The sequence below is a fragment of the Arachis hypogaea genome, chromosome 11 (assembly GCF_003086295.3).
Source record: "Arachis hypogaea cultivar Tifrunner chromosome 11, arahy.Tifrunner.gnm2.J5K5, whole genome shotgun sequence".
NCBI classification, from domain to species: Eukaryota; Viridiplantae; Streptophyta; class Magnoliopsida; order Fabales; family Fabaceae; genus Arachis; species Arachis hypogaea.
Genome location: NC_092046.1, coordinates 132,866,756 through 132,890,604, shown reverse-complemented (window position 1 = coordinate 132,890,604; position 23,849 = coordinate 132,866,756). Strand labels below are relative to the sequence as shown.

Here is a 23,849-nt window from a genome sequence, read left to right as displayed (position 1 = left end):
TTCGTCATTAATTTAAGTTCTATTTAAGAGTCTGGCCAATAAGTTGTTGCACGTACGAGACAGAATTCAAACTCCCAACACTTACTTAAGTGAATGACTAAGCTGTTTATTAGATCAACCCAAATTGGTTTAGATATATTTAAAATTTTAAATTAGAACTATTAATACATATTGATAAAAACTAAAAATATACACACAATCACTTATTATATTATGTAAAATAATAAAAAGATAATTTCACACACAGTATAATATTCAAAATAATAAAAATAATAATTTATAATGACTTTCTTTTTATTTTTAACATGACAATATTATTTTTCTATATATATTCTTAAATAATTATTTTATTTTTTTATTATCTCATATTGAACTGTTAAGTCTACTTATTATAGTCTTTATGGTATAAATAAAATTTTAACCAAAGTAATTATTATAATCAAGACTGTTTTAATAATAATGAATATTAATATGTAGATAATATATTTTTTATCTTAAATAATTTTTTAAAAAATTACTAATAATTTAAGTTGTATTTAATTAGAAAACTAAGTTTCAATTTAATTATTAACTGATTAACTAATATAATAAAAATTATCACTATTTTTTGAGTTTATTTATTATTTATTTTTTATTATTATACTAACTCAAATTTAATATTATTATTATATGTTAAATTTAACAACAAAAAATTTAACATAAAACACAAAAGAAATCATTTATATTTTATTTTAGGACAAACATAATATAATAAGAGACAAATGTATATAAGTATTAGTATTTTTTTAAAACTTTGGGGACAAATGCCCCCTCTTTGTTGCATGTGGGTTCGTTCCTGATGTCATGTAAAATGAATAGACAATACAAGTTAATGATTAATAGCAAGGTTGATTCAAACCATCCATAGTATTACTTAATCAAAATCAAAATATCACAGAACATTCATAGTTTTTACACAATATAGTCATAAGTATTTGACAAAAGCAAGTAATATGACATACTTGACTAGACTTTAACAACATGAATAAAGTAGCTTATAGTGAGCATTGTCACAGTTTTTTAAACAAAAGATGAATAGTACTAGGTCACAAAACTATATCCTAGTCTTAAGTTTCACTTTTTCTGTGGGTGCTTGAATCCAAGAGTAGGTACAAAGTTCAAGAAATTTGTGAAGCGTGAGGCAGTGGCTAAACTTGCTTCCTTCTTTAGATCCACTATTGTAGAGAGTATTGGAGGTGGTGATCTTCTTCTAAGAAGTAATTTTGCAGGTCTTGTGACTGGTTTAGTACTTGCTTCAGTTAACTAAACCAAAGACATACAAAAAAGGAAAACCTAAACACATAAACCACTACGAAAGACCTTAAACCTTTTTGAGAGTTATTAGTGAAGATTTAATAAAAAAAATTTAGTAAAAAATTATTATTAAACCTTTTGGTCTTCTGGTTCAGAACAACTTAGTTGTGACAGATCAATCTTTGAAGCGTAACTAGTTGGAACAGCAGTACTTGTTGCAAGGACATTATTTATAGCAGTAGCTATACTAATAGCAATAACTATAACAGCAGCAGTAGCAATGGGTGTAATAGCAGTAGTAGTGGCATCTGAGGTAGCAACAGTAGTAGTAGTTGCAGTGGCATGAGCAATAGCATTCTTAGGATCTTTAGCAGTTTCGGCAGCCTTTGCAGTTGCAGTAACATCAGCAGCAGCTTGAGTAGCATCAAAAGTCCTCTTCTTTTCACACCCTCTCTTGGTATGACCTTTTTGTAAACAGTACTTACAGGTGAATTGTCTTAGATGTCTTTTCATTGTTGAACTTGGCTTAGATTTCTTGTTAGAACTGGTGCTTTCATCGGCATCCTTCCTCCTCTTTGTTTGAAGCTTCCTTGTCTTTCTCTTGATTGGTGGTGCCAATGGCCTGTAATACTAACTTTATTCCCAAAAAAGTTGGCCAGGTACATGATTAATGTGGTACTTGTATGTTTCTTTGTAAGATTTCATGGTGATCAATTTGTGGCAAAAGTCCTCCGGGTGCTTGTTCACTTTGACAAGTGCAGCACAAGCATGAACACATGGAATCCCTACAAATTATCATTTCAAGACATTAAAAAAATACAAGATTGTATAAGACAACATTAATAAGCAACAAATCATGAAATACTTGATGAACTGGGTTGGGGAATATAACTTGTTAATATCCAAAACCGGCAAGTACATAGCCTTTTTTCCAAGTCAATCACATGATTGTTAGGATGCCTATGAACTTCAAACTTCTCATAGCCTAGCCCAGATAGCATGCCAGTTTCTGGACTCCTTTTTGCAACGTGGCTCCCAGTTCCTATCATGAATGATGACTATTGATGTAGACAAGAGATAAAGAACGAGACGTCGATGGAGGGAATCAGAATGAGAGGAAGCAGAAGAAGCTTTAGGGTTTATAAAAGGGGAAGGAACTAAATTGGGGAATTGAAAAACACTATCCACATAATCTATCTGTTATATTGATTCTAGGTGGCAGTGGCTGTGCCACATCAGCAAGCCAATTGCTGACTCACGCTGGAATTAGTGTGAAGGGCTAGTATGTAGCTCGAAGTGCAATCTCGAGGACCAGAATAGTGCAATTGGAATCTTAGAGGCTAAATTGGTATACGAGCCAAATCTGGAGAACCACTATAGAAATTTAGTCCCACAATTAAGAAGAGAGCATTAAGATATAGAAGATGAGCATTTGTCTTAATAAATGAAGAGTACATAATACCTTATATACAAGCACCATTTGAACGTTGGCATTCAAGTCATCTTCTCAATACATGTTCTCTTCCTCATAACTTTCATTGGCAATTACACTTTGAAGCTTCAGTGCTCTTATGTGCTTTTCTTTGAATATTTTTATGTTGGAGCAATCTCTCAGAATTAGTTAGTTTTTCCAACAATGGCATCGAAAATTCACAATTCCTGTTTTCACAGAAACTTGTGAGGTTACTTAGTCCCTCAAGTTCAATAGTTACCAACTTGGCAAAGGCAATTTTAATCTCGTCATTTTTCTCATTTTGATAACTATTTTATTTAATTTATATGGCGAGCAACCGATGCTTGGCCCCCCAGTGAACGTTGACAGGTTCATTACCACCACAGGGTAGGGGCGATGATGTATGGTGGCCTGACAAACATGATCAGTGGTATGCTGGCTGGACGAGTCATTTTGAGCCGAGCCGCAGGATCTCCATTAACCACACCTTTGACTATAGGCCGACCAAGGAGTATTGGGATTGGTGGCGGGGGGCTTGCCGGGTTAAGCACCTATTTGGTCAAGACGTACTCGATGATCCGAGGCTAGCCGAGTTACCACAGATATCGTCGGATGCTTCTTCGTCATATGGGGCAGGGGCGAAACCGTGTGCGCAATATGCGACGTGACTGTCAGTAGACTACGGGATCTTGCTGACCTCATCCTGTCTTCAGGTGACACTGACCTCAGCTGCACTGCCTCATCCTCATCCTCATAAGCACCAGTATGCCCCAGTTCCTTATTCCGAGGGCTACTATGTCCCACCGCTCCCACCACATCCGCAGCATGCTCAGGATCATACTGAGCAACCCCGCCCTCGTGCAGTGCCTCGGCCCAACCGACCTCAGCACTAGACACAGCCTCCCCCTGTGGGACTGGGCATCAGCTCCACTATCAGGATCCCCACCATCGATGATGTATTATAGTGTATTTTGTAGTCGATGTTGTTGTTAACTTTATTTCTTAGACTATCGATGATGTATTATAAATAGAGCTTGTATGAGTTGTTAATGTATAGTACTTTTCTGTGTTATTTTTTGTTGTTGTTTGGCATTATGACAAAATATGTTAGAACATAAACCGTTAATGATTATACAAACTACAAATATAAGAAAAATGAGAGAGAAGAATATATGAAATATTTGTGGAGAATACCGACGATTGTACCGCCTTTTAGGTTTCCTCTTCCTTAGAGTTGAATTTAGATTTCCTCTTCCTTAGAATTGAATTTAGGTTTCTTCTTGCTTAAAGTTGACAAAAACACTACTGCTACTACTACACAACTTGAGACTACTACTTGTAGTACAACTTCAAACTACAACTTGGAGCACAACTTGAATTTAGGTTTCCTCTTCCTTAGAGTTGACAATAACACAACTACTACTTCGTCTTTCTTATAGTTGACAACAACACAACTAGTACTATTACTATGACTACTACTTGTAACACAACTTGAATTTAGGTTTTCTCTTGCTTAGAGTTGCAACACTATTACTAACACTACCACTACTCCTTGAAACTACTACTTGTAGCACAACTTGAATTTAGGTTTCCTCTTGTTTAGAGTTGAAAAAAACACAACTACTATTACTACTACTTGTAGCATAACTTGAATTTAGGTTTTCTCTTGTTTAGAGTTGACAACACAACTACTACTACTTGTTGAACAATTTAAAATTACTGCTTGTACCACAACTTGAAACTACTACTTGTAGTACAACTGAATTTAGGTTTCCTCTTGTTTAGAGTTGACAATAACACAACTACCATTACTACTACTTGTAGCACAATTTGAATTTAGGTTTCCTCTTGTTTAGATTTGACAACAGAACTACTTCTACTTGTAGCACAACTTGAAACTACTGCTTGTAGCACAACTTGAATTTAGGTTTCCTCTTGTTTAAAGTTGACAACAACACAACTACTATTACTACTACTTGTAGCACAATATAAAACTACTGCTTGTAGCAAAACTTGAAACTATTACTTGTAGTACAACTGAATTCAGCTTTTCTCTTGTTTAGAGTTGACAACAACACAACTACTAATACTACTACTTGTAGTACAACTTGAATTTAGGTTTCCTCTTGTTTAGAGTTGACAACACAACTACTACTACTACTTGTAGCAAACTTGAATTCAGGTTTCCTCTTTTTTAGAGTTGATAACACAACTACTACTACTTATGGCACAACTTGAAACTACTGCTTGTAGGACAACTTGAAACTGCTACTTGTAGCACAACTTGAATTTAGGTTTTCTCTTGCTTAGAGTTGACAATAACACAACTACTACTAGTGCACAACTTGAGACTACTACTTGTAGCACAACTTGAAACTACTACTTGTAACACAACTTGAATTTAGGTTTTCTCTTGCTTAGAGTTGCAACACTACTACTACTACTACTACTACTATTTGTAGCACAACTTGAATCTACTACTTGTAGAACAACTTGAATTTAGGTTTTCTCTTGTTTAGAGTTGACAACAACTCAACTACTACTACTATTACTACTACTTGTAGCAGAACTTGAATTTAAATTTTCTTTTGCTTAGAGTTGACATCAACACAACTACTACTAGTACACAACTTGAGACTACTACTTGTAGCAAACTTGAAACTACTACTTATAGCACAACTTGAATTTAGGTTTTCTCTTGCTTAGAGTTGACAATAACACAACTACTCCTCTTTCTTAGAGTTGACAATAGCTCAACTGCTATTCTGCTACTAGATTCTCTTGCTTAGAGTTGACAACAACACAACCTGAACAACTGTAACACAACTTGAATTTAGGTTTTCTCTTGCTTAGAGTTGATTGCAGCAGAACAACTTGAATTCAGGTTTTCTCTTAGATTTGAATGCTGCACAACCTGAACAACTGTAGCACAACTTGAATTTAGGTTCTCTCTTGCTTAGAGTTAACTATAGCACAACCTAAACAACTGCATCAAAACTTAAATTCAGATTTTCTCTTGCTTAAAGTTGACTGCATGACAATTTGAATTTCTGTTTCTGTATTAATTCCATCTTTTGAAACAAGGTGCTACTACTACTAGATTTGTTGCTTAGAGTTAAATGCAGCACAACACAATTTGAACAACTATAGCATACTTGAATTTAGGTTTCCTCTTGCTTAGAGTTGATTGCAACACAACTAAAGTTCAGGTTTCAGTGTTGGTTCCTTCTTTTGAAACAAAGTACTATTACTACGACTCCTTGAACAACTCCAGCACAACTTGAATTTAGGTTTCCTCTTGCTTAGAGTTGATTGCAACACAACTTGAATTCAGATTTTAATGTTGGTTCCTTCTTTTGAAACAATGTACTATTATTACTATTACTTGAACAACTACAACACAACTTGAATTCAGGTTTTCTCTTGCTTGGAGTTGATTGCAGCACAACTTGAACAATTGCAGCATAACTTGAATTTAGGTTTTCTCTTGCTTAGAGTTGACTGCAACTATGCATATTGGAAAGAGAGAATGAGAATTTTCGTGCAATGTTGTTTCCTTCTTCTTTGAGCTTCGCTTGAGATTTCTTTGTTATGATTTTCTGATGTCTATCTTTCTGTAATTGAGAAAAAGGCTAATCATGGTAAAGTGAGAAAATGAAAAAGCCATTAGTGAAAAGAGGCTAAAGAGATAAATTGAAAAAGCCAAAGTAATTTTCTGTGTATTTGGTTTTTGTTGAACTAGGTTTAGTTCTCCTTAGCCAAGTTGGATTAACACTTGGTGAGCTAGATTGGAGTTTTCCTTAGTTAAGTTGGGATAGCACTTGGTGGATACTAGGTGTAGGTTAGAAATTTGGTGGGTGATACTAGATGAATTAGGTTGTAATTCATTGGTATTGGTACATGTAATCAGTTTGATTATAGTGGAAATTCCACCATAGTTGTGGTGGAGACTGGATGTAGGTTTCATTGCACTTGGAAACCGAACCAGGATATATGCTTGTGTGATTCTCTTTTTCTGTTATGTTTTGTTCTGCTTTTGAGTCAACCCCCTTTCTCAAGTTCTAAAAGATCTTGGCAAAGGATACAGGTTAAAAATCACTACCCTTATCACTAACCAAAACATAATAATTACAAAGAGTAAATCTAATTCGTCAACCTCTACAAATTGTGGAAAATTAATAAAACTTAATTAACCTAATTCATAAATATTAACCAACTTATTAATTGAATTTAGTAAAAGATTAGCGTTACTAAAAACAAAGTTAATTAATAGTTCTAAATTTTTACTAAAAATCATTTGGTCCTGAACTAAATAAAATCATACCTTATGAGTTAATATCTCCTACTAAAAGCAAGGTTATATTAATATAGTTTGATATAGTGTTAGTGTGTGGAAGAAGGGTCCAAGTAGTTAGATGTGTGAAGTTTTGCGTTGGATGGGATTAGGGAACACAAGCTTTATTATCAAAGTGTATTAACATTTGGATTCGAATTTCGCTAAATAACTAACATCTAATCAGTCAACTATCAGCTAATTTATTATTAATTAATAATTTTAATTTTTTAAATTATCATTAATCAGTTATTATTTAATATTTAAAATTTAATTTTAAAAAATAAAAAATTAAAAAAATTGTTAATCGAATGACATTGTCCTTTTCTTTTTTGACTCTAAAAATCACATCCGTTCATTTTTGGTACTGCTAATTGTACACCAAAGGACACACCATTAATTGGTTTTATTGAAACTGAAACCACCTACTTATACTTTTAATTTTTGTCAACAACAATTATAATAGCCGTTCATATTTCATTTATCTATAACAATGTGGTTAAATTAAAGGAGTCAAGTTATGTAGAGGAAACTCCATTCGTGTGTTTGATCAAAATTTAACCGGTATGGCTTATTGTATTCATTTAACCGTATATATTCCCCTTAAAAAGATTATAAACAGATAAAAAATTAATTATTAATTCAGTAATTTAATATTATGCATGTTTTATTGAATTTTCGTTAGTAAAAAAATAAGTATATGCCTTACATTTGTATTTTGGATACTTAAAATCTCAAATATCAATCCGCCATCAAACATATTTTTGAGAGACGCAAATTATACACATTAAACATTTTGATACTACAATAATTCTACCGACAAACACCATAAAAAGGCGTCAGAATATAAATAGCATACAATTGTCACCTGTAAACCCGTTAAAATCAGTAAATAATTAGTTAATAAATTAAATTTTAATTAGAAAAATTAAAAACATAAATCTAATATCAAAATAAGATAAAGCTCTTTAAACAAGAATTTTAACATCAATTTCAAAAAATTTGGTTTAAAATTGAACCGAATGAGCCGAACCAATTGAACCGGACCCAAAACCAGGCCCGTAAGTCCAACCGGACCCATAACTTAAAATGGCCCGGGGCTTCTCCTTCCCCATTTAGCAGAACGCTGAACAGATTTGGGGGAGAGGAGAGCTTCCCAAACTCTCACCATCATTTTAATTCACCATAACTTCTCCGTTTGAGTTCCGATCGCCGTACTGTTTGCGGCCACGTGTCCAGCGCATCGAGCTCTACATTTATGTCGGATCAATTTTACTGGTAAGCCCCAATTTCATCTCAGATTTTCTACCCCCTTTTTTATTCTTGAAATTGAGCATTGTAATGAGATTTTGCCAAATTTGGTGTTCTAGGTTCGATTTAGCTTGCAGAGCTTATCAGGTTTGAGTTGCTATGCATCTGGGTGCGGTAAGGATCACCTAAACCTTAGTCAACTATTGATTTTATTATGTAAAATCTGAACTTGAAGTATACATGTGTATTAGGTGTGAATTAAGTATATATTTATGCATTGGAATTGAACGGTGGGCATTTAGAGGCTTGGTGGATGATTGGTGCTAAGATTTTAGTTGATTTCTCAAGCTTGAGGGGTTGTGGATGTGACTAGTGTGGCTGCCTTGGACCAAACATAGTGATCGGCCAAGGTATGGTTAGGTTTCGCGCATTTAATATATAAGGTTTTGTGAAAATTTAGGCTAGAAAACTATAGGATAAGTTGAAGTGATTGAATGTGTTAAATGATTAGTTTTTATGATATTGATGGATAAGTTGATGTGGGCATGTGTTGAGTAATTGATGATGTGGGTTGAATGCAAATATATATAAACACCACTCAATCTCAACCATATCATTACTTTGCCATAATCATAAATCCTTCATCCATCATCATTATACTACCACATATATATGTGGTAGTATAATGATGATGGATGAAGGATTTATGATTATGGCAAAGTAATGATATGGTTGAGATTGAGTGGTGTTTATTTGGAATTGTTGGTACTGTTATATTGATTAATGTTGTGATGATGGTTGAAGAATTTTATGATGATGACAATATGTGTATATGGAATGGTATGTTAGTTTGTGAGTTTGTGAGTAAAACTTGTAAAGTTAGATTGAAATGAGGTGTATTGAGCTAAGGAAATGCAAGGGTTGAATGAATTGTTGTGTAGTGGTGAAAGGTAAGTTGTATTGATGGTTATGGTATGTTGAGTTAAATGAAATTGAGTTTTGAAAAGGGAATGTGAATTTGGGTAAAAATGGGGTTTGGCATATTTTGGTAAAAGTTGATTTTTTGATGAACTTTGGTAGTCCATAACTTGCTCCTCAAATTTCGGATGGAAATGAGGTTTGTTTTAAATTAAAGAATGTTTGATAAGCTTGAAATTGATATAAGGTTAGCGAAAAATTGAATTCTGTAGAGGAAGTTATGGACGCCGGAAATCTGGTGTGAAAAATTGAAATTTTCAAAGTTGCAGCAGAATCAGGTTTTCTGATGTGTGCCCACGCACACTGTTGTGCGCACGCACCCAACAGAAGCAGAAATTTTACCTGTGCGTACGCACGCCTTCGTGCGCACGCACACCTGGTATTTTTCAGAAAGTGTGCGTACGCACGTCCTTGTGCGCACGCACACACCATGATATGCTTTCTGTTGGTGGCACTCGCAGGGAGTGAGGCACACATACACCAAGTAATTCCTGGCTGGTGTGCACACGCACGCATTCGTGCGCACGCACACGTTCCGTTTTCTCTTTAAGCTGCGCGCATGCACACATGTGTGCGTACGCACACACTCTGTTTTTCTAGCACCTGTGTTTTTGTGATCTAAACATGGTTTTGAACCCCTAAATCCCTATTTTTGCCCTGTTAACCTTAGATTTTACTGGTAAGCTTAGTAATGAGCAGAAGATAGGAATTTAAGGTAACTTGGGGATGAAGTAAGAGGTAAAAATGATGAGTTAAACGAAGGAGATATGGATGTTAAATGAAGTTATGATACCATGGCTTGATGAATGATTATATAATGATTATGAATATCGAATGGCTTATGAATATGATGATATCTGAGATACGAGTTTCCTTAGGTAACAGAATTGTGGCTTGCCACCACGTGTTCTAGGTTAAAACTCGATACTCTGTTGACCCTACGTCGTAAGGGTGACCGGAAACGTATAAATTTCCAGGAATGGATATCCCCCATTGAGTGATATATGAATGAATGATTCAATGATGAATGAATGTGATATCTATGCATACTCTCATGGGGATGCGCGACGGGGGACAGTCTAAGGTTTTCGGACTTGTCGGGTTGGCTGGATAGCCGACAGATGAGCCTCATCAGCCATAGGACAGGAATATATCATGTGCATTTGTTTGTTTTGTCTACTATGCATTACTTGGGATTGCCTAACTGAATATATACCCTGCTATCTGCTATATTTGCTATTTGCTACCTGTTTCCTACTTGTGCGTGTAATTATCTATTTGTTTGTCTTTGCTGATTCATGGATGATGGAGGAGCAGAGGAAGGGTGGATTGGTTTGGTGTTAATGTTAGGATTTAAAGAAAGTAAGTTTAAGATACTTAGGTCACCTACCCCCTTTTTATGGCTTCTGCTTAGAATTTAAGTTTTATAATTGTATGTTGGAGTTCTAGGATTGCCTCTGGCATTCCCAGGACCTTATATTATATGCGTGGCACCTTTACCATGCTGAGAACATCTGGTTCTCACTCCATACTGTGTTGATGTTTTCAGATGCAGGTCGAGCGGCTCCTCGCTAGGCATCTGGATCCCTGAAGCGGAGTAGTCCCTAGGTTATTTTGGGTTTACAGTTTGTATATGTATGGTAATATGTGTTAGCTTGCTCTCCAAGAAACTTAATCATTTTGTTCCTCATAGAGGTTGAGGGAGAGTTAGGGTCTCTTTTCTGTATTTTGAGTATTTTGGGATACCTGTATATGTATGTATATATATTCTCCGGCCAGCCTTGGCTTCGCAAGCTGAGTCAGGAGCTAGTTATGCTGTACTCTTGGCTCTCTATTCTTTTTTTTGCTTTATCATATCTATAACCCTTAGGTTTCTTAGCACGCAAGTAATTTCGTTTCCTGAGGGTTGTGCTTTTTATTTTGCGGCTTTGTTTTACCCGTTTTTCAAAGCTCCTAGTATATTATGTTTTTCTACTATTATAAGTAAATATTTTATTATTAGAGGTCCGTAACACCACACTACTTCTATTCTATGACTTAAGCGTAAAACTCTGTGTAGTAGGGTGTTACACCATCACCGGATGGACAAATTGTGATTAAATACGGTTGTTAGCGAATTGAGTTTGGCTGCGGTGATGCAAGCAACAGCTGAAGCCCTGGGAAACCAAATAAATAATGGGAATAATGGCAACAACGGAGACGATGGTCCTATGATGCATTCCTCCTTCCTGAAAGTTCATCCTCCGACCTTCAGAGGAACCTCGAACCCTACCGATGTGGATAACTGGATCCAAGCCATTGAGCGATCATTACAGGCTCAGCAGGTTCTTGAAGAACAGTGGGTTGAGTTTGGAACCTACCAGCTACAAGGTGAGGCTCAGCATTGGTGGCAGGGCATGAGGCGTATTCTGCAGCCTGACGGGGTTGTAATCTCTTAGGAGTTGTTCCGAATAGAATTTTATAAGAAATACTTTCCCAGCTCAGTCAGAAATGCCAAGGAACTTGAACTGTTTCAGCTGAAACAAGGCCAGATGACCATTACTAAGTACACTAGCAGATTTGATAAACTGTGCCATTTTTCACGCATTTGTCAGGGAGCTCCTGAGGACTTTGCTGAGTGGAAATGCATCAAGTATGAAGGAGGCCTTCGGAGTGACATTCTGAGCTTCTAGCACCTATGGAGTTCCGGGTGATCTCTGAACTTGTGAATAAGAGCAAGGTGGCTGAGGAGTGTGTAAGAAAGGCCGCAGCAGAAAAGAGAAGTATGAGGATGCCTTTCCAGAGGACTTCAGGGAGGAATTTTGCACCTAGGGGCAGACAATTCAAGCGTGGTGGCTTTGTCCGTTAGAATAATCAGGGGCAAGGTAACTTCAAGAGGCCAAATGCCAATGCTACTCAGGGAAGAAGGCATGGGAAGCAGCCACAGCAGGACTTGAGTTGTCACAGATGCGGGAAGTACCATTCAGGACCGTATAGGTTTGGGACTGGAGTATGTTATTTCTGTGGACAGCCTGGACACTTGGCTAATAACTTCCCAGAGAAGAAGAGGTATGAGACTGGCAGAGTGCAGCAACCAGGGAGAGTATACACTACTTCTGCAGTAGGCGCTGAGGGGTCAGAGACACTTATTAGAGGTAATTGTGAGATGGCCGGTAAAACTTTGAATGCCTTATTTGATTTTGGAGCTACACATTCATTTATTGCATTTGAGAAGGCTGATGAGTTAGGATTGAAAATAGTAATCTTGGGGTATGATTTAAAGGTCTATAATGCTACCCATGAGGCTATAGTGACTAGGTTGGGGTGCTTACAAGTTCCATTTCGAATCCAACAGCATGAATTCGTGCATGACTTAATTTGTCTGCCAATGACTGGTCTTGATCTTATTTTGGGGTTGGACTGGTTATCCAAGAACCATGTTCTACTCGATTGTTTTGCAAAATCAGTGTGCTTTATGCCAGAAGACACAAAAGGGCCAGTTGTGGCGAATAGCTACTACCTGAATTCCATGATGATGAACTGTTCTGGGCCGAATATCAAGGAATATTGTTGTTAGCTGCGGGTGTTTCAGGTGATGATCAAAGCTTGGAGCAAATTCTGATTGTGTGTGAGTTTCCAGAGGTGTTTCCTGATGATATTGATGAATTTCCACCTAACTGAGAGGTTGAGTTCGCTATTGAGTTGGTGCCTGGGGCCGAATCAATTTCGAGTGCTCCTTATAGGATGTCACCCCTAGAAATGGCCGAATTAAAGTCTCAGCTAGAAGATCTGCTGGGTAAGAACTTTATCCGCCCAAGTGTGTCTCCGTGGGGTGCGCCAGTGTTACTGGTAAAGAAGAAAGACAGGAGTATGTGCTAATGTGTTAACTATCGGCAGCTGAACAAGATTACTGTGAAGAATAAATACCTGTTGCCAAGGATTGATGACCTTATGGACCAGTTACAGCGAGTCGGCATGTTCTCTAAAATTGATCTACGATCTAGATACCATCAGATAAGGGTTAGAGATGAGGATATTCACAAAACTGCCTTTAGGACGCGTTATGGTCACTATGAATACACAGTAATGTCCCTCGGACTGACTAATGCTCCAGCGATATTCATGGATTACATGAATAGGATTTTTCATCCATATCTGGATAAGTTTGTTGTTGTGTTTATCGATGACATACTTATTTACTCTAAGACAGAGAGTGAGCATGCGGATCACTTACGGACGGTGCTGCAGATCTTGAAGGATAGGAAGTTGTATGCCAAGCTATCCAAGTGTGAGTTCTGGAAGTCTGAAGTGAAATTTCTTGGCCATGTGGTAAGTAAATAGGGAATAGTAGTAGATCCTACTACGGTTGAAGCAGTGATGAATTGGGAGTGTCCAACTTCAGTGACGGAGATCAGGAGTTTCCTAGGATTGGCAAGTTACTATCGGAGGTTCATTAAAGGGTTTTCACAGCTCGCTTTGCCTTTGACCAAGCTAACGAGGAAGGATGTTCCTTTTGTGTGGACTCCTGAGTGCGAGGAGAGTTTCCTGGCATTAAAGCAGAGGTTGACGACTGCACCCGTGTTGATGCTGCCTGAGCCAAGAGAACCATTCAAAGTATACTGTGATGCATCATTGAAGGGTTTAGGATGTGTGCTGATGCAACACCATAAAGTTGTAGCTTATGCCTCACGTCAGTTAAGGCCACATAAAAGAAACTATCCAACTCACGATTTGGAGCTTGCTGTCGTTATTTTTGCTTTGAAGATTTGGAGGCATTATCTCTATGGTGTGAAGTTTCAAGTTTTCTCAGACCATAAGAGCTTGAAGTACCTCTTTGAACAAAAAGAGTTGAATATGCGGCAGAGGAGGTGGATGGAACTTCTGAAGGATTATGACTTCGAGTTGAACTACCATCCGGGAAAGGCGAATATGGTGGCAGATGCCTTGAGTAGGAAATCTCTGTGTGTTGCATGGATGATGTTACGAGAGGGAGAATTACTGAAAGCATTCCAAGGGTTGAAATTGGGAATCAGAGAAGAGTTTGGGACTTTATGCTTAAGTCAGTTACAAATTTCAAGCGATTTCAAGGATGAACTTTTAAAGGCTCATCAGAATGACCAAGAATTGTATAAGATTTTTCCGGCGATTGAGAAAGGCAAACAGTGGAGAGTGTCAGAAGATAAGGATGGGTTATGGAGGTTCAAGAATCGGATCATTGTGCCAGATGTCGGATTTGCGACAGAGCATATTGGAAGAAGCTCATAAGAGCGGGTTCTCAATCCATCCAGGAAGCACCAAGATGTATCAAGATCTAAAGACAATGTTCTGGTGGCCAGGAATGAAAAATGATGTGGCGTTGCACGTTTCCAAGTACCTAACTTGCCAGAAAGTTAAAATTGAACACCAGAGACCATAAGGAAGGAGAACACGTCTTCCTGAAGGTTACTCCAACCATCGGAATAGGGAGATCCATCAAAACTAAGAAGCTAAATCCCCGTTATCTTGGGATGTTTGAAATTCTGAAGAGAATTGGACCATTGGCGTATAGGATCGCTTTACCACCACATCTTTCGAACCTGCATGACGCGTTTCACGTATCGCAGCTTTGTAAATACACTTTTGATCCTAATCATGTCCTAGAACCATAATCGGTTCAAGTAAGAGAAGTTATGACGCTTCCGGTAACTCCAGTTAGGATTGATGACACCAGCATCAAGTATTTACGCGGAAAAGAGGTTTCTTTAGTAAAAGTAGCTTGGAGTCGGGCTGGTATTGAAGAGCATACCTGGGAGCTTGAGTCAGAGATGCGGAAAGACTACCCACACCTCTTTTTAGGTAATTAACTCTGAATTTTGAGGACAAAATTCTTAATTAGGTGGGTAGGATGTAAACCCCGCAAAAATAAGTAAATAATTAGTTAATAAACTAAATTTTAATTAGGAAAATTAAAAACGTAAATCTAATATCAAAATAGGATAGATCTCTTCAAAACGAGAATTTTGACATCAATTTCGAAAAATTTAGCCCAAAATTAAACCGGATGGGCCGAACCAGACCCAAAACCGGACCCGTAGATCCAATCGGACCCATAACTTAAAATGGGCAGGGGCTTCTCCTTCCCCATTCAGCAACAAGAACGTTGAACAGATTTGGGGGAGAGGAGAGCTTCCCAAACCCTCACCATCATTTCAATTCACCATAACTTCTCCGTTCGAGCTCCGATCGCCGCACTTTTTGCAGCCACGCGTCCAGCACGTCGAGCTCTACATTTCTATCAGATCAATTTCACTGGTAAGCCCCAATTTTATCTTAGATTTTCTATCCCCTTTTTTATTCTTGAAATTGAGCCTTGTAATGAGATGTTGCCAAATTCGGTGTTCTAGGTTCGATTTAGCTTGCAGAGCTTATCGGGTTTGAGTTGCTATGTGTGTGGGTACGGTAAGGATCACCTAAACCTTAATCAACTCTTGATTTTATTATGCGAAATCTGAACTTGAAGTATACATGTGTATTAGGTGTAAATTAAGTATATATTTATGCATTGGAATTGAACGGTGGGCATTTGGAGGCTTGGTGGATGATTGGTGCTAAGATTTTGGTTGATTTCTCAAGCTTGAGGGGCTGTGAATGTGACTAGTGTGGCTGCCTTGGACCAAACATAGTGATCGGCCAAGGTATGGTTTTGGTTTCACGCGTTTAATATATAAGGTTTTGTGAAAACTTAGGCTAAGGAACTATAGAATAAGTTGAAGTGATTGAATGTGTTAAATGATTAGTTTTTATGATATTGATGGATAAGTTTATGCGAGCATGTGTTGAGTAATTGATGATGTGGGTTGAATGCAAATATATATATATATATATATATATATATATATATATATATATATATGCTAGTATAATGATGATGGATGAAGGATTTATGATTATGGCAATGTAATGATATGGTTGAGATTGAGTGGTGTTTATTTGGAATTGTTGGTCGAGCGGCTCCTCGCTAGGCGTTTGGATCCCTGAAGCGGAGTAGTGCCTGGGTTATTTTGGGTTTACAGTTTGTATATGTATGTACATATGTGTTAGCTTGCTCACCAAGAAACTTAATCATTTTGTTCCTCATAGAGGTTGAGGGAGAGTTAGGGTCTCTTTTCTTTATTTTGAGTATTTTGGGATACCTGTATATGTATGTATATATATTCTTCGGCCAGACTTGACTTCGCAAGCTGAGTCAGGAGCTAGTTATGTTGTATCTCTTAGCTCTCTATTCTTTTTTTCGCTTTATCATATCTATAACCCTTAGGTTTCTTAGTACGCAAGTAATTCCGTTTCCTGAGGGTTGCGCTTTTTATTTTGCAGCTTTGTTTTACCTGTTTTTCAAGGCTCCTAGTATATTATGTTTTTCTACTATTATAAGTAAATATTTTATAATTAGAGGTCCGTAACACCACACTACCTCTGTTCTACGACTTAAGCGTAAAACTCTGTGTAGTAGGATGTTACACCATTGCCGAATGTGATTAAATACGGTTGTTATCAAATTGAGTTTGGAGATAACTAAAGTTAACCAAATAAATTGATGCGTAAACAGCATTAATTTGGCATATATAATAAAAAACATTTTAATATCCAATACAAAAGCAGATTAAATACAGGTCCGAAAGATGCAATCGTGACGATGATAATGACAATAACTACCGATGCAATCGTGACGATCATTGTTATAATTGTAGGCCACGTGTATAAGAGACTCAATCTTTAGTTTAGAGGACCACATTACATGGAGGTAAAACTTAGAATTCATCCTTTCGTCATTTGAGTTGGAATTGAATAATGGGAAATCAATAATAAAGACTGAAGAATCACATCACTAAAATAAAAGTATACATCCACTTATTCACCAACAACTTCACTAGCAAAAAATGCTTGCCCAATGAAAAGGATAACAGGTTAAAACTAGAATAACCCATACCCTGATACCCTACATTTGACAGGAGATCAGAGATTCAGTAGCTAAGACTCACACCTTGTATTAACAATAAGGAACATTTGCATATATACTAATATAATATAAGCTGAAGTAACACGGTTTCTGTGGGCTTCAACTGGTGTTGGACAAGTCATTATTGCTCTATTTGGGCATTGGTATGGGCCGAGTAGACACGAGAAGCTTCCTGCTTGCATTTTGTTCCTATGTCTTCCACACTCGAATGGTGCCATCCACAGAAGCAGTTACCATGCAATTCTCCTTTGGGTGATAACTTACGCTTGTTACCTGAGCAAGAAAGTTCACGTGACTCGTATCATTGTCGACTAGTCTTTATCCTTCCATAACAAGTAAATCCAAAGAAAACTAAGCACAAATATTTACATCTCTAAGATTATAGTATCTATCACAGTATATAACCCAAAATGGCATCAGTTATTGCAGAGAATACCTAGACTCTTTTCACAACAAAATAAAAAAGGGAGAGAGAATTGAAACTGACAATAATAAGATGCAGCATTAAGAGCTTTAATTAATTTGACAACAAAGTAACAGAAAATATTTCAAGAAAATCAGCAGCAGATATTTTCTTTCTTAATCGATAACTGTTCAAGATGTTGTGTACAGGTGACAAAAACTGTATCAAAACAGAATTGTCACATGAAATTATTGTTTATTGGTGTAACAAATTTTCACATTGGTGGCCCCAACAACCCAACACAAAAGGATAGGACTTAGGAGAGTATCTAGTCAGAAAGAGAAGGGGGGCCTCAATATAACATGATATGCTTCCTGTGGAACCATATAATCTAAATGGACGAACAAGCATAAACTGACACAGCATTTTGTAAAACGATATCAAGTTTGGGATTCAAACTTAAGAGGAATTCATTTTCTTTTGTCAAGCTTAAGGAGGAATTGAAAACTTGAGAAAGTCACAATTATCGTTGCAAAAATGTCATTAGCCAATGAAAGGTCTATAATGTCCTTTTAGACTTGGTAAATTAGTATCAACATAGTTTCTAACAGAACTTCCATGTAGAAAGAGTGTTGTAGTTGAAGAGTTTACCACTGAGTTATGAGCCCTGAATCTTGACACGACCGATGCATCTACAAGATCCCAAAAATAGATGTAGCCATCCTCAGAGCCAGCAGTTACATGAGCATCCGTATTGGTAAGGCAGCAATCCAATTTAAATGACTGAGGATAACTAATTACAAATGATTATCAAACCTGATAAGATGGACTAAGCCATAAAGCTTGCAAGGACATGGTATAGTTGCTTAAAACACAAAAAAATAATGCTTTTAGAATAAACAAATGTTGGAATGGAAATGTTGTAGGCCAGATAAATAAATATTAGAATGACGCTGAATCTTAACTTGTAGCTAAATCTGTTATCTTCATGTATTATTTGACAATATTTGTAATAGAAGAAAGTAACAGAAACAGATTTAACATCTAAGAACTAACCTTATTAGTGTGCCCTTTATATTCTTGCAATGACTCCCCTGTAGATCTGCCACAAGAAAGGATGAAAAAAATTAGCAGGGAGTAAGATCCATGCTAAATTTCCTCAGAAAGTTATACACGTACCGGTCCAAAAGCCGCAGAGTAGAGTCGAGACAACCAGCTAGAATGCAGTTACCATCATTTGACATGGATATGCAGTTAACCGGTTGCCCCAAGTTATCAGATGTTTCTCTGGTGTGTACAAAAGAAAAAATTAGTAGATTTCACGAAGCAGATGACAATACGTGTGTGTACCGGGAGTGTTTCTCTTTCATTTTGAAATATGCCGCTACATGCCTGCCAATGCGAATGTCAAAGGTTCGAACAGTTCCATCGTCACTTCCTCCAATGATTTCAGTATTTGTTAAGCAAACAAACATGACACTATCTGAAAATGTGTCAATAATCTGAACATCAATTAATAGGATAGGCTTGATTAGTAATATTGGTGTGCGGGGAAAGGAAATGAGAACTTTTAAAATGAAATTGACCTGCATAGGCTCGGTGCTGTGGGATCTGCAGTCCCAAGAACGCAAGGATTGATCATATCCAGCTGATACTACCACAGAGGAATACTCATTGAATTTCACAGCATTGACCTATGAAAGAAACTATATTACAAGAGTGACGTCTATAGCTATGAATTGAAGTGCAACAATACAGGGGAAGGAGCTAAATAGCGAATAGCAAATACCTCACCGTCATGACCACGGAACTTTCGAATTACACGGCCTGTAGCTACATCCCAATAAAAAATCTGGCGATCTCCACCACACGAACATAGCTTGGAGTTGTCCCTAAATCAAATTATTAACATGCAATTGTGTTGATTACTAAGGAGTATGAGAGAGAGAGAGAGAGAGAGAGAGAGAGAGAGAGAGAGAGTACGAAGTGACATGGACATCGCGGACTTCACGGCCGTGGGATTTGTAGGTCTTGATGTGGATGCCGCGGTGGGGATTCCAGAGGCGTATGGTGCGGTCTTTGCCACAGCTGAGGCAGTAGTTGCCATCAGCGTTGAACCTTGCGGAAAGTACGGCGCCCTCGTGCCCCTTCAGCACGTTCACCTCCTTCCGAGGAAGATCTTCCACGCTCATTCTTTCCAAAACCTTATCAGGACCACGCTTTCACCTCGGTCATAACTAAATAAAAATATAAAATTATAAAATAAAAAATTAAAATATATGTCTTTATAAATATTTATTTATTATTTATTATTTATTTTTTATTAATATATAATAAGAGATAAATAATGGGTTCCATTTTATACTCAATACATGTAATAATCTTTTGAATGACAAGTGACATGTAAGGTAAGTAAAAAAATTAATCAACATACAATGAATAAAATTGGCATTGCAATGCACATGAAGTAAGTCGGTCATGTATAATTCAAATATTTATTCAATATCATTAAACAATTTTAAAATTGTAAAACTGAGTTGCTCCATAATATTATTCACATTCCAGTCACTACTTCTCAATTTGGTGGGAGACTTAAAACCTAATGAATAAAATTTTTGATTTAGTATCAAATATGAACACTAAAAAACTTGCATATAATTTTAAAATATTCGTTGTAAGAGTGTGAACAAAACAAGTTTAATGTCAATGAGATTGGCTTCATCCAAATAGTTCTTCAAGATAAAGAGGTAAGAGCATTTGTTAATATATATTTTTTACAAAACACATCTGTGCTTTATATGTCATTGTTATGACTTAAACATGATAAGGATTTACTTTCTCTTTTAAGTGTTCACTTCATTATCACAGGGTGGCAGGATTTATGCAACCATACCAAGATCACTGGAAAAGAAATACATTAGTATTATTCTTGAGTTCCACATATATACTATGAATAATTTTATAGTAGTTGACAACATGACCAAGAAGAAAAATAGTGTTAGTAGGTGGGTACTTGTGCTTTCACACAGAACAAGGGTTGAACATATAGAGAATCCAACTTTTCCTTTGGAAGTGTTTCGATTTAGGAACGTTGTAGAGCTGTAAATAGTCAAAAAAGTAGAGGAGCTTGAATTGTTTGGTGAATCTAAGACTATATGTAAAGATTCATAAATGTGCAGAAAAATTATAACCACTTAAAAAGCTATATCTAAAAGTGTGTTTCTTATTGTTTTGTAGATATAATTGGAGAAGTTGTTGGAAAGGAAGATCCAAGAGAATTAGTAACTAGCAAAGGAATAGAGACTAAACGCTTGGTTGTTATTGTGGAAGACTTGGAGTAAGTTGTTATTTATGTGTTTTTCTTAAGAGAGATAAGTTGTTTATTCGGCTGTGTTATTTATATAGTAAGCTTGAATTTCTGGGGTTGCTGACAGGAAGAACATGTTAAGTTATATTCTCTTTGGCGAAACTGTTTGTAACACCTTACCACACAAAGTCTTATGATTAAGTCATAAAACAGAGGTGGCGAGGTATTATGACCTCTAAAAATAAAATTTAGTATATATAGTAGTGCGAAAATATTTATAACTAGGAGCCTTTGAAGAAAAAAGGGGAAAAATTAAAACCGCTAAAGTGAAAAGCACAACCCTCTGGTCGATAACGTAGCTAAACAAATAACGAATAAGCTAACGCGAGAAGATATACAAGAGAGTGCCAAAAATACAGATATCAAAACTCAAGACTCGGTTTGCGAAGATAACTGGTCCGAGCATAGAAGTATACATACATATATATAGTAGGAGAACCCAAAAAAACCCAAAAGACAAGTTACAAAAACTTGTTTCTCCAAAATAACCTCTAAGAGGAGTCAATATAGCATATATATAAACAGTGGAGAATATAAGTATCTAAACAAGTACATAAAATCAAAATAAAGTCTCGAAAGCTAAGGATATTCGCCAAAATAGAAGTCTCTAGCATGCCTCAGCGAGGAGCCTCACGTCCTGCATCTGAAAACCACAAAATCTGCATCGGTGAGAACCGGAGGTTCTCAGCATGGTAACAGTGCCCAAATATCTAACATGTAATGCCTTGGGAAAGCCGAAGGCAATCCTAGAACTCCCAATTCTTAATCAAAGCATATAAATATACTAAACCATGAGAAATGAAAATAGGCAACTAACTAAGGATCATCAGTCTAACTAAATATCCCATTTCCAAATCCTTCGAACCTCCCAACTGCCAACAGTAATTTGATATGCAAACACAATTATATCACACAAGGAAATGCACAAGTAGGAAGCAAATATGGCAAGTTAGGCAATTATCAAGTAATGATGCAATCAATTAGGCATTCCAAACAAATCACATATGATGCATGCCTGTCCTAGTGGCTGATGAGTCTCATCTGTCGGTTATAAAGCCAACCCGACAAGTTCTGGTAGCTAACCATTGGACTGTCCCTCTGTCGCGCGTCCCCAACTTGAGTTATCCACAACATAATCATAATTCACATCCAACACCCTCACTGGTCTATATTCACGGGGGCGAGCTCATCCGGAACTTTCACAGTATCCGGCCACACTTACGACATAGGGTCAGCAGAGTATCGAGTCTCCACCTGGAGCACGTGGTGGCTAGTGAAGGTTGTGGTAGGCTTAGAGAAGGGGGGTTGAATCTATGCATTCCTTTGAGTTGCTGTTATTACCCTTTTAAAATGAACTTTCAATTCAGGTTCTGTTTAAACTCAGCAGCGGAAATTTATGAGACAATTTATTTTTGTCTCATGAATATCAGAAAACAGAACTCAGCAGACAAGAGAAAAGTTAACACCATCATGTATCCTGGTTCGGTTGCCTTATGCTATGCAACCTACATCCAGTCTCCTCCACAACTATGGAAGAATTTCACTATAGTTAACAGTATTACATACACCAATTTCACAGGATTGACCCAATCCTTTCACACTCAAGTTCTAACCTAACTTGACATTGGCTATGCTAATACCTAACTATTCCTCTTAGTGCTAACCCAACTAAGAAAGGAATACCTTACAGGTACAAGATACAAGACACTTAATCAACCTAAAGAAATCAGAAAATAACTCTAGGCTTTTCTCTCAAGTGTATCTCTTAGCCTTTTTCCACTCATGGCTTTTTCTTAAGCTTTCTCACAATGCCTTTTCTCTCAAGAAATTACAGAAAGATAAACTTAGAAAAGTACATTACAATCAGTAAAACATGAAGGAGATTGACTTCATCATCAGCCTATTTGCTATGTGTAAAACCAGATTCGCAAACCTTAGATACAGTTCTTCAGTATTGGCCGAATGCTTCTTTGAAAGAAAGCATTATCCAAGTAGAGGAACTTCTTAACAGAACACTGTTCTCACACTCTGGTTTTCTCTCCTTGGTTTCTGAATGAACAGCAAACCTCTTTTATCTCCTTGCATGTAGCTGGGTTCTTCTTCCAAGGTCAACACCTTGAGCCTTGAGCTTCACCAACCCACAGAATCACTTTTTCTCATTAAACCTTAGAGTAGAAACTTTGCTTCTGACTTCTTCATCTTGACCGAAAGCCATAAAACAGTAACCATAGAAATCTTCCAATGGTCAACTTGATCTGAGCCCTTGAAAACCAACTTGGTCCCCAAGTCTTGTTTAAGACCGTAGATACACAGCAGAGAAGAACAGAAATCCTCTTTCCCTTGTATCCCATTTCGGATAGAGTAGAGAGTTGGGAAGAAGACATGAAGATTTGATGCATGCAAGAGGAAATGGGTTACCTTTAGCCTAAGCTTGATTGGGTTTGAACTAGATGATTTGATATCTGCCTTTCAAGCTTAATCCTTCTTTCTCTTGCTTCTTTGGTGACTAGCTTGGTGAAGAAGCTCTCTCTCTTTCTCTTTCTTACTTTTCTGAAACTCTTATTTGACTAGGACAAAGGAGAGATGAACGTTGCTTTTGGTTAAGCAAAAGAGAGGGATTTGCTTTTCTGAAACCAGATCGGGCTTGGATCGGGTATTGATATGCTTGGCCCGATTTGATTTCTTTGGCTTCTTTCTTTGCTTTTCCTTGGGCTCTTAATTTTGCTTTCAGCCCAACATTTTGTTGATTGCTTTTTGTTCCATTTGGGCTATTGAAATTTGGCCTGCAACAATTAA

The 23,849-nt window shown here is 36.9% G+C and overlaps 2 protein-coding genes and 1 long non-coding RNA gene across 4 annotated transcripts; 2 read left to right on the top strand and 1 right to left on the bottom strand.

Annotated features, from left to right (window-relative positions):
• Positions 1-8,191: 8,191 nt before the first annotated feature.
• On the top strand, positions 8,192-11,142 carry LOC112724066 (uncharacterized). The gene is made up of 4 exons (XR_003163290.3): positions 8,192-8,357; positions 8,450-8,504; positions 8,582-8,740; positions 10,858-11,142. It is a non-coding gene; the product is annotated as an uncharacterized lncRNA (long non-coding RNA).
• An 843-nt stretch (positions 11,143-11,985) lies between these two features.
• Positions 11,986-12,864, top strand: LOC112721833 (uncharacterized). Its single transcript, XM_025772858.1, has 2 exons — positions 11,986-12,042; positions 12,166-12,864. Exons 1-2 carry the CDS (start codon positions 11,986-11,988, stop codon positions 12,862-12,864), a joined length of 756 nt encoding a protein of 251 aa, XP_025628643.1.
• A 4,265-nt stretch (positions 12,865-17,129) lies between these two features.
• On the bottom strand, positions 17,130-19,924 carry LOC112722674 (uncharacterized). 2 transcript variants are annotated; one of them, XM_025773784.3, is made up of 8 exons: positions 19,670-19,924; positions 19,476-19,578; positions 19,273-19,380; positions 19,079-19,188; positions 18,866-18,973; positions 18,743-18,788; positions 18,338-18,378; positions 17,130-17,556 (listed from the first exon to the last, which is right to left on the bottom strand). In XM_025773784.3, exons 1-8 carry the CDS (start codon positions 19,876-19,878, stop codon positions 17,553-17,555), a joined length of 729 nt encoding a protein of 242 aa, XP_025629569.1. In that variant the 5' UTR covers positions 19,879-19,924; the 3' UTR covers positions 17,130-17,552. The 2 variants fall into 2 exon arrangements, with proteins under 2 accessions (XP_025629569.1, XP_025629567.1); XM_025773782.3 differs by having other exon boundaries at positions 18,338-18,469; positions 19,670-19,923.
• Positions 19,925-23,849: the final 3,925 nt, after the last annotated feature.

Bases quoted from the DNA above. Each gene is read 5' to 3' on its own strand.
- LOC112721833 (XM_025772858.1), top strand. From the start codon at position 11,986: ATGGAGTTCCGGGTGATCTCTGAACTTGTGAATAAGAGCAAGGTGGCT. The intron at 12,043-12,165 runs GTAAGAAAGGCC...TAGAATAATCAG, and splicing joins GCAAGGTGGCTGAGGAGTGT to GGGCAAGGTAACTTCAAGAG.
- LOC112722674 (XM_025773782.3), bottom strand. From the start codon at position 19,878: ATGAGCGTGGAAGATCTTCCTCGGAAGGAGGTGAACGTGCTGAAGGGG. The intron at 19,579-19,669 runs GTACTCTCTCTC...AATTTGATTTAG, and splicing joins CGCGATGTCCATGTCACTTC to GGACAACTCCAAGCTATGTT. The intron at 19,381-19,475 runs GTATTTGCTATT...TTTCTTTCATAG, and splicing joins TCCGTGGTCATGACGGTGAG to GTCAATGCTGTGAAATTCAA.